The sequence below is a fragment of the Castor canadensis genome, chromosome 6, assembly GCF_047511655.1.
Source record: "Castor canadensis chromosome 6, mCasCan1.hap1v2, whole genome shotgun sequence".
Taxonomy (NCBI): Eukaryota; Metazoa; Chordata; class Mammalia; order Rodentia; family Castoridae; genus Castor; species Castor canadensis.
Genome location: NC_133391.1, coordinates 4112130 through 4123216, shown reverse-complemented (window position 1 = coordinate 4123216; position 11087 = coordinate 4112130). Strand labels below are relative to the sequence as shown.

Here is an 11087-nt window from a genome sequence, read left to right as displayed (position 1 = left end):
AATCCACATTTTGATAAATGATGCCCACAACAGCAATAACTACGGAACAGCCTTAAATAAACCCAACTGAGAGACTAGTCTGTAAAAGCACTGACCAGTACTGTGCAAAAGCCCCAGGGTCATGGAGGACCCCAGAACAGAAAGGGCATAGGAGACACTTTACAGGGCTCTTTGCACAAGTCTGTGGCTTAGTAACACTTGTCACTGCTGGGCCCTGGTCACCGTGCCCTGGTTATAGAAGAGGTCACGTAAGGGGAGTCTGGGAGAAAGGCACCAGACACTGTGACGTTCTCAAAGTCATCACAAGATTTGCTACAAAGATTGCAGTATTTGCCAGGCGCTGGTGACTCCTGCCTGTAATCCTAGTCACTCATGAGGCAGAGATCAGGAGGATGGAGGTTCAAAGCCAGCCTGGGCAAATAGTTTGCGAGAGAAAAGGTGGGGGGCTTGTGTGCGGAGTGGCTCAAGGTGAAGGCCCTGAGTTCAAGTCCCAGAACTGCAAAAAAAAAAAATGCAATATATAAAAGGCTACACAGGCATTAGCGGCGTTTAAGGGTGTGCCTAAAAAGACTATGGTGACAGGATTCTTTCCATTCCTGTTACGTATTTTGGTAATGTTTACATTTTTTGTAAAAGCATATGTCCTTTTGGTGATCATAAATACATTTTAAGGTGCACAAATCTTATAAGACACAGCATTCCTTTATAGTTTGGAGTTCCAGCGATGCTGTGTTAAATTTGTGGGCAGGGGAGAACAGTGATGTGAACAATTCGATCCCTCCTTTCCTGGCAAATCAGTTGGGTTTGTATGAGCTCGTTCATCTAAAGATCAAATCTTGGAGAACACTGAGTGGCTATCCTCAAGTCTGCACAAAAAAGATCCTCTGAGCAGAGTAGTCCCAGTTTTCTATCTGTGGGCACAGTAAAAAACTACAAAGCCAGCCGCAGATGCATCTGGGTGGAGGGTCTCTACCTTTTCCTTACCTGTGTTTTCTACATTTTCTACAAGTGTCACAACTGCTTTTGTCATTACAGGAGGCCATGAAGGTTCCTTGCTGTCTCTAATGAATCTGGTGGTAGAGGTGAGTGGTCCCAGGAGCCTGGCTCACAGGCCCAGAAGAGGTCCGAGTGCGCACACAACTGTTGTTGGCCTTGGGACCAAAACCGGGGGGATGGGGGAGTGTCAAATCACCCCTTTCCTGGCACACAGAACCAGGCGCCAGGTGCCATGCAGCGAGGAAGAGAAAGGAGGTGAGGTGTAAAGGGGCCTGTGGTTCTAGCAGCTGACACGTCTCCAGTAAGACTTTCACAGGAGACACAGCTGGTGGCTGTGACTATCAGATGTCAGTCAAATGAGATCCAAGAGCATGTCACTGACTCTTGTCTCTAAGGGCTTCTGGATCTCCAGAGATTTCTTTTTTCCTTTTTTCTTTTTTTTGCGATACTGAGCTTTGAACTCAGGGCCTACACCTTGAGCCACTCCACCAGCCCTTTTTGGTGATGGGTTTGCGAGATGGGGGTCTCAGGAACTATTTGCCTGGTCTGGCTTTGAACTGTGATCTTCCTGATCTTTGCCTCCTGAATAGCTGGGATTACAGGTATGGGCCACCAGCACCCAGCTTCCAAAAGTTTCTAAGGGCTCTAAATTCTTCTAAAACTTGAAGTGTAATAGTGCAAGGGCTGGGTGTGGCTTGAGTGGTAGAGCAAGCGTGGGGCCTTGAGTTCACACCCCAGCTGTACAAAGAATAAACAAATGTAATGGTGCGTGGCAGGAACAGCTCCCACAGAGACAGGCAGCCACAGCCTTGGCCCACAGAGGTAACGTGACCTCTGGGCTCTGAGGCGCTGGGGACCTCACTGCGTCCAGTCCTCTGGGTGCCCATTTTTCCACAAAGCCTGCTCTTTCCAGGGCCACCCTGCAGAAGAAGCGGGGTCACCTGGAGAGAGCATCCCTGTCGGCGACTGAGCTGCTGTCCCGAGGCCACACTTCTGTCACTTCTCATGCTTTACAGCAGCATGAGGGGTGTTCTCTACCTGCTGCTTTTCATGGGCCTGGGTCTCCTTTGGGTACAAGTTCAGCAAGGAGGTCAGGTCCAGTTCCACGCTTGACCCTAGCACCGCGTGGCTTCCGCTGCCATCCAGCCTTCTCATGATCTCTACAAGCAAGGCAAACACAGGGCTCTTGTGAAGAGCAGTGTCAAAACTGTCCAAGACCCCATGCATCAGCGTGTGCAAGAGCATTCGTGAAGCAGCACCGGGTGTGTTTTTGAGTGGTGCAAATGTGTCCCTGACTGTGGGGAGTGCCCCTACCAGCCCCGAGAGAGGATCCCCACAGCCTGCTGCTCTGGAAAGCATCCGAGGGCCGGCCCCGGGCCTGAGCAGGTTCTGCTCCGTCTGCACATGGTGCGATGTGGTCATCGCAGAACTGGCCTTCATACACACGCCCATTCTTGAAAGTGAATCGGCCCTGCAGGGAGAGAAACGGCTTTTTGCAGTGGGAGGCAAATCTTCCTGGAAAATCACTGGTGAACGTACATGGACAGTGTGGTCAAGGGCTCCGACCTTTCTGCTTGTTTGTTTGGGAGCTACACTTAGTGCATGCAGTAGCAGCTCCTCGGTGCTGTGGTCTCCCTCTCCTCCTTTCTCCTCTCTGCCCCCCTTCTGTATCTGCCCCCAGACTCCCCTCAACTTTAATCACCTCTAGATCACAAGATGTGCCTCGTCAACCTCTGCATGTGGTCAGCGGGGTGCTCACCAATGACAGGGACTCCTCTGCTGTTTGCCAAGCCCAGGTCAACAGTCAGGGACTGACTCACATGGGGGCAACGGACCCTATGTGGCCGGCTGAAATGGATGACAGCATACAGAGCTTCTGGGAAAAGACCTTTTTTTCTTCTATTCAGTGGGGTATGTGGTATGTGCATGTGAAGACTGGAACCACGGCAGCCTTCTTGCCATCATGGGAAAGGGGCAACACAGAGATATTGTGGGTAGATGGAAGAGAAGTCCTGATATCACTGTCATGGAACCAAAGCCACCTGGAAGCCCCCATTATTCTTTTTGTTTGTTTGTTTGTTTTTTTGGCGGTACTGGGGTTTGAACTCAGGGTCTACACCTTGAGCTACTCCATCAGCCCTTTTTTGTGATGGGTTTTTTTGAGATAGGGTCTCAGGAACTACTTGCCTAGGCTGACAGTGACCCATGATCTTCTTGATCTCTGCCTCCTGAGTAGCTGGGATTATAGGGGTGAGCACCGGCACCTGGCTCTTCCCACTATTATTAGTTACAGATTAATGGCAGACTAAGCTACCCTGTCTGTTACTTACAGCAGAAACCACCCAGCACACACACACACCAAAAATTGTATAACTTGTAAATACCTAGTGAGTGGATAACATGCCAGAAATATTTTTAAATTCCTGTGATCACAGTAAGTGACCTGTGCAACGTAAGCACTGCACAGTATTTGAACAGACTCCCAGTCGGTGGACGAGGTCTGTGGCCTACACTCACCATGCCGTGCTTTTTGTTGGACACCCACTCCCCCTCGTACATGGCTCCACTGGCATAGTAGAATGTGCCACGCCCGTGACGGCAGCCGTTTAAGAACTCCCCAGTGTACTCGTTCCTCATAGGGTACTGGGAATTGCAGATTCTCTTCACAAACCACGTGTATGTCCCAAAGCCATTCTGAAAGAAAGCAGCTGCCCTCAGAAGTGCCCTGAATACTTCCTCCTTTGACCTGATTGCCTATAGAGGATCCTATATAGAATCCCAAAGAACCTACAAAAAGCAACTGGAAGGAATTGTTACATGAGATTACCAAGCGCCCAATTACCGGATTAATATAAAGATAATAGAAGTTCAAGCTTGGTGGGTGTTTTTTTTTTTTTTGAGACAGGGTCTCACTAGGCCCAGGCTGACATGGAATGCCCGGTCATCCAGCCTCACCCTCCTGAATGCTGGGATCACAAGCACTCACCACCGTTCCCATCTGATAAATTGTTACTGTTGTCCTCATAGGAACCGCATGAATGAATGCATGGATTTGCCTGTGCCGGAACTTAGCTTGTGTGTAAGACTGCTCAAGGAGAGTAAATCATAAAACAGCGTTAAAAAATGCAGATGGTACCAGGTGTGGTGGTGCCCACCTATAATCCCAGCACTAGGCTGGCTGAAGCAGGAGGATCCTGAGTTCAGAGTCAGCCTGGGCTACACAGTGTGACCCTATCTCAAAAAAAAAAGAAAACTTGTAAAGTGCAGTTGACGCCCGTGTGCTGTGCTTCGCATTTCCCAACAGAACAGAGCCTGGACTGCAGCTTCCCACAGGACCCGCTCCCAGACAGCACCGGCTGGGGGCCCAGGTGTGAGCAGCGAGCGGGCAGTGCCTACCTGGACCCCCTTCTCCCAGTTCCCAGTGTATTCCTCGCGGGTGGCCAGCCATCTCATTCTGCCTTCCCCATGGCGCATGTTGTCCCGCCACTGGCCTTCGTATATGTTTCCAGACTTGTAACTGTGACAAGAGACCAAAGAGGGCCAAGCGGTTACCTCACACTCAGCAATTACCTTCACGACTCAAACTTAGCTGGACACAGTGGTGCATATCTGTAATCCCAGCACTTGAGAGTCTGAGGCAGGAAGACCACAAGTTCGAGGCCAGCCTGTGCTCTGCAGCAAGATCCTGACTCAAAAAAATCAGAGCATGTGCAAGGTTCTAGGTTCCACCCCTAGAACTTAAAAAAAAAAGATTCAAACTTTTCCCTGAACACCTATGAAGAAATCGTAGTACCTGGGGCTCACTCTTCCCTGTACTGAAATTCAATGGGTAGGCACTTGGGTGGCAAAATAACTACAGAACATAATAAGCCAATTTATTAAGCTTTCTGGTTATTTAATAAGGTGACAGCATGCCTAAGACTGGGGTTTTAACATGTTATAGAAATAATTTCCTATTGTGTTGTGATTAGTTAATATTTGCTCCCAACATCTGGCTCTGCCAGATGTGGTGGTGCACGCCTGTAATCCCAGAACTTGGGAGGCTAAGGCAGGAGGATCTTAAGTTTCAGGCCAGCCTGGGCTACAAAGAGAGACCCTGTCTCAAAAAAAAAAAAAAGAAAAAAATGGCAGATGGAGTGGTTCAAGTGGTAGAGCACCTACCCAGAAGCCCTGAGTTCAAACCCCAGTGCAGACAAAAAAAAAAAATTCAAATATAAAAGAAAAAAAATTATCAGCTCAATCTAAAGTCAAACAAGTGTGTTTCTGTTCTTTGGATAGCTAAAGGTTTGTGATTAGCACAGAGAACAAAGAAAGGCAGTGTACCTGTGACAAAGGGAGACATTGTCAGACACTCAGTAGAGAGCCTGGCTGAGCTTTCACAGAACATCCTCATTGCTAAGGGGGTGGCTTCGACAGAAGATGTGTTCTCTGTCACTTCCACACCTTGCTTCGGCCCACACCCTGTCCCCACGCAGGCACAATGGGCCACACCTACCATCTGATCCCCCAGCCTTTCTTGATGTTGTGCACCCAGTCGCCCTCGTACCAAGAGGTACCCTCTTGGTTGTAGTAAATGGTGCCCTGAAATAAAGAACACTTAAAATTGAAATTAGGCCTCTCAACACAGATGCTGCTTCAATATGGAAAGAAACTATATGAATTTTAAAGGCCTAGTTGTACAGAGGTCAATGTCACTTCCAGAGACACATGCTCACCGAGTCCTGCTCTGCAGTCAAGGGGAGTTGTGGCAACGCCATACACGTGAGTCCTTATACCAGTTGGCCTTGTGGCCGCTGTGACAAACCACCTGACAGAAACAACTCGAGAGGAATGATTCATTTTGGCTCCTGGTTTCAGACCACAGCCAAGGGTTTGGCTGAGGCAGAACAGAATGTGACAGAGGCTGCTCCCCTTATGGTGGACAGGAAGCAGGGAGGGAGAGAATAAGAGAGAGAGAGAAAGAGAGAGAGAGAGAGAGAGAAATGGTCAGGGACCAGATACCCCAGTGACATTAATTCCTCTCTTTAGGTTCCACCTCCTAAAATTTCCCATACCTCCCCGAATAGTGCCACCAGCTGGGGACACATGAACCAGTGGGAGGGGGACGCTCCTTGGTGATAAGGTGCCATGTGAAGGCAGGCAGTGTCTGCGTTATATTTGATAGCTGTTAAGTCAAATTAAACCCTTTCAGAAATCTGTCCTGCTGTCACCTGAACTGAGTGCTTGCGCCTTCCATGTAACTCACTGTCACTCTCTTTCGCAACAGGCTCCCACAGCCATCTTGCTTTTTCTTCTGGTAGAGCTCAGGACCTTGTGCTTGCTGGGCAGGTGCCTCTCCACATGAACGTGTTTTATGCATTTTGACCTTTTCCTCATTTTGCTGCCTCTGAGTGTAAGTGAATGTACTGTGACCTTCCTTTGATGACCCATGGAAGCACAGTGGCTCTTTTTTTTTTCCATAGGACTTCTATCAATTTTATTTTATTTTATTTTATTATTCATATGTGCATACAAGGCTTGGGTTATTTCTCCCCCCTCCCCCACCCCCTCCCTTACCACCCACTCCACCCCCTCCCTCTCCCCCCCACCCCCTCAATACCCAGCAGAAACTATTTTGCCCTTATTTCTAATTTTGTTGAAGAGAGAGTATAAGCCATAATAGGAAGGAACAAGGGTTTTTGCTGGTTGAGATAAGGGTAGCTATACAGGGAGTTGGCTCACATTGATTTCCTGTGCGTGTGTGTTACCTTATAGGTTAATTCTTTTTGATCTCACCTTTTCTCTAGTTCCTGGTCCCCTTTTCCTATTGGCCTCAGTTGCTTTTAAGGTATCTGCTTTAGCTTCTCTGCATTAAGGGCAACAAAAGCTAGCTAATTTTTTAGGTGTCTTACCTATCCTCACCCCTCCCTTGTGTGCTCTCCTTTTTATCATGTGCTCAAAGTCCAATCCCATTGTTGTGTTTGCCCTTGATCTAATGTCCACATATGAGGGAGAACATACGAGTTTTGGTCTTTTAGGCCAGGCTAACCTCACTCAGAATGATGTTCTCCAATTCCATCCATTTACCAGCGAATGATAACATTTTGTTCTTCATGGCTGCATAAAATTCCATTGTGTACAGATACCACATTTTCTTAATCCATTCGTCAGTGGTGGGGCATCTTGGCTGTTTCCATAACTTGGCTATTGTGAATAGTGCCGCAATAAACATGGGTGTGCAGGTGCCTCTGGAGTAACCTGTGTCACAGTCTTTTGGGTATATCCCCAAGAGTGGTATTGCTGGATCAAATGGTAGATCAATGTCTAGCTTTTTAAGTAGCCTCCAAATTTTTTTCCTGAGTGGTTGTACTACTTTACACTCCTACCAACAGTGTAAGAGGGTTCCTTTTTCCTCGCATCCTCGCCAACACCTGTTGTTGGTGGTGTTGCTGATGATGGCTATTCTAACAGGGGTGAGGTGGAATCTTAGTGTGGTTTTAATTTGCATTTCCTTTATTGCTAGAGATGGTGAGCATTTTTTCATGTGTTTTTTGGCCATTTGAATTTCTTCTTTTGAGAAAGTTCTGTTTAGTTCACGTGCCCATTTCTTTATTGGTTCATTAGTTTTGGGAGAATTTAGTTTTTTAAGTTCCCTATATATTCTGGTTATCAGTCCTTTGTCTGATGTGTAGCTGGCAAATATTTTCTCCCACTCTGTGGGTATTCTCTTCAGTTTAGAGACCATTTCTTTTGATGAACAGAAGCTTTTTAGTTTTATGAGGTCCCATTTATCTATGCTATCTCTTAGTTGCTGTGCTGCTGGGGTTTCCTTGAGAAAGTTTTTACCTATACCTACTAACTCCAGAGTATTTCCTACTCTTTCCTGTATCAACTTTAGAGTTTGGGGTCTGATATTAAGATCTTTGATCCATTTTGAGTTAATATTGGTATAGGGTGATATACATGGATCTAGTTTCAGTTTTTTGCAGACTGCTAACCAGTTTTCCCAGCCTGCTAACCAGTTTTCCCAGCTGCTATTTCTCCATTGTATATTTTTAGCTCCTTTGTCAAAGACAAGTTGGTTATAGTTGTGTGGCTTCATATCTGGGTCCTCTATTCTGTTCCACTGGTCTTCATGTCTGTTTTTGTGCCAGTACCATGCTGTTTTTATTGTTATTGCTTTGTAATATAGTTTGAAGTCAGGTATTGTGATACCTCCTGCATTGTTCTTTTGACTGAGTATTGCCTTGGCTATTCGTGGCCTCTTGTGTTTCCATATAAATTTCACGGTAGATTTTTCGATCTCTTTAATGAATGTCATTGGAATTTTGATGGGAATTGCATTAAACATGTAGATTACTTTTGGGAGTATTGACATTTTTACTATGTTGATTCTACCAATCCATGAGCATGGGAGATCTCTCCACTTTCTATAGTCTTCCTCAATCTCTTTCTTCAGAAGTGTATAGTTTTCCTTGTAGAGGTCTTTCACATCTTTTGTTAGGTTTACCCCTAGGTATTTAATTTTTTTTGAGGCTATTGTGAATGGAATTGTTTTCATACATTCTTTTTCAGTTTGCTCATTGTTAGTGTATAGAAATGCTAATGATTTTTCTATGTTGATTTTATATCCTGCTACCTTGCTGTAGCTATTGATGATGTCTAGGAGCTTCTGAGTAGAGTTTTTTGGGTCTCTAAGGTATAGGATCATGTCATCTGCAAATAGGGATATTTTGACAGTTTCTTTACCTATTTGTATTCCTTTTATTCCTTCTTCTTGCCTAATTGCTCTGGCTAGGAATTCCAGTACTATGTTGAACAGGAGTGGAGATAGTGGGCATCCTTGTCTAGTTCCTGATTTTAGAGGGAATGGTTTCAGTTTTTCTCCGTTAAGTATAATGCTGGCTGTAGGTTTGTCATATATAGCTTTTATAATGTTGAGGAACTTTCCTTCTATTCCTAGTTTTCTTAGAGCTTTTATCATGAAATGGTGTTGGATCTTATCAAAGGCTTTTTCTGCATCTATTGAGATGATCAAGTGGTTTTTGTCTTTGCTTCAGATAATGTGGTTTATTACGTTTATTGATTTTCGTATGTTGAACCACCCCTGCATCCCTGGGATGAAGCCTACTTGGTCGTGGTGATAATCTTTTTGATGTGTTGTTGAATTCGGTTTGCCATTATTTTGTTGAGGATTTTTGCGTCAATGTTCATTAAGGAGATTGGCCTATAGTTCTCCTTTTTGGAGGTGTCTTTGCCTGGTTTTGGGATAAGTGTAGTACTGGCTTCATAAAATGTGTTTGGCAGATTTCCTTCCCTTTCTATTTTGTGGAACAGTTTAAGGAGGGTTGGTGTCAGTTCTTCTTTTAAAGGTCTGATAGAATTCAGCAGAGAATCCATCAGGTCCTGGACTTTTCTTTTTGGGGAGACTCTTGATTGCTGCTTCAATTTCATTTTGTGTTATAGGTCTATTCAGGTGATTAATTTCCTCTTGGTTCAGTTTTGGATGATCATATGTATCTAGAAATCTGTCCATTTCTTTAAGATTTTCAAATTTATTTGAATATAGGTTCTCGAAATAGTCTCTGATGATTTCCTGGACTTCCATGGTGTTTGTTGTTATCTCCCCTTTTGCATTCCTGATTCTACTAATTTGGGTTTTTTCTCTCCTCATTGTAGTCAGGTTTGCCAGGGGTCTATCGATCTTGTTTATTTTTTCAAAGAACCAACTTTTTGTTTCATTAATTCTTTGTATGGTTTTTTTTTGGTTTCTATTTCATTGATTTCAGCTATTTTTATTTCTCTCCTTCTATTTGTTTTGGGATTTCTTGTTCTTGTTTTTCTACGAGTTTGAGATATAGCATTAGGTCATTGATTTGGGATCTTTCAGTCTTTTTAATATATGCACTCATGGCTATAAACTTTCCTCGCAGGACTGCCTTAGCTGTGTCCCATAGGTTCCGGTAGGTTGTGTTTTCATTTTCATTGAGTTCCAGGAACTTTTTAATTTCCTCTTTTATTTCATCGATGATCCATTCTTCATTAAGTAATGAGTTATTTAGTTTCCAGCTGTTTGCATGTTTTTTGTCTTTACTTTTGTTGTTGAGTTCTAGTTTTAATGCATTGTGATCAGATAGTATGCACGGTATAATTTCTATTTTCTTATGTTTGCTGAGACTTGCTTTGTGCCCTAGGGTATGATCTATTTTGGAGAAGGTTCCATGGGCTGCTGAGAAGAATGTATATTGTGTGGAAGTTGGATGAAATGTTCTGTAGACATGAACTAGGTCCATTTGATCTAAGGTATATTTTAGATCTTGGATTTCTTTATTGATTTTTTGTTTGGATGACCTATCTATTGATGATAATGGGGTGTTAAAGTCTCCCACAACCACTGTGTTGGCATTAATATATGCTTTTAGGTCTTTCAGGGTATGTTTGATGAAACTGGGTGCGTTGACATTGGGTGCATATAGGTTGATAATTATCATTTCCTTTTGGTCTATTTCCCCTTTTATTACTATGGAATGTCCTTCTTTATCTCGTTTGATCAATGTAGGTTTGAAGTCTACTTTGTCAGAGATAAGTACTGCTATTCCTGCCTATTTTCGGGGACCATTGGCTTGGTAAATCTTCTTCCAGCCTTTCATCCTAAGCCTATGCTTATTTCTGTCAGTGAGATGGGTCTCCTGTAAGCAACAAATTGTTGGATCTTCCTTTTTAATCCATTTCATCAAGCAGTGCCTTTTGATGGGTGAATTAAGTCCGTTAACATTAAGGTATGTGGTGATTCCTGTCATTTAGTTGTCTTAGTTGTTTGAAGGTTTGACTGTGTGTACCTAAGTTGAGGTTACTCTCTACTGTCTTGCTTTTTCTTTTCCTGTGGTTTTGTGCTGCCTGTCTTTTCATGGTTAAGTTGGGTTTCACTTTCTGTGTGCAGAATCCCTTGAAGAATCTTTTGCAGTGGTGGCTTTGTGGTCACATATTGTTTTAGTTTCTGCTTATCATGGAAGACTTTTATTACTCCATCTATTTTGAATGATAGTTTTGCTGGGTAGAGTATCCTGGGGTTGAAGTTATTTTCATTCAGTGCCTGGAAGATCTCACCCCAC

At 44.2% G+C, this 11087-nt stretch overlaps 1 protein-coding gene across 1 annotated transcript in view; it reads right to left on the bottom strand.

The window, feature by feature from the left end:
• The window catches only part of LOC109692913 (radial spoke head 10 homolog B-like), a 53000-nt gene that overhangs the window by 27693 nt on the left and 14220 nt on the right, over positions 1-11087 (bottom strand). Inside the window, exons 5-9 of the mRNA XM_074075513.1 lie at positions 5492-5577; positions 4393-4513; positions 3514-3690; positions 2311-2467; positions 2035-2156 (exon numbers count right to left, since the gene is read on the bottom strand). Of these exons, the coding sequence (XP_073931614.1) occupies positions 2035-2156; positions 2311-2467; positions 3514-3690; positions 4393-4513; positions 5492-5577 (663 nt within the window). The remainder of the gene's footprint in view (positions 1-2034; positions 2157-2310; positions 2468-3513; positions 3691-4392; positions 4514-5491; positions 5578-11087) is intronic.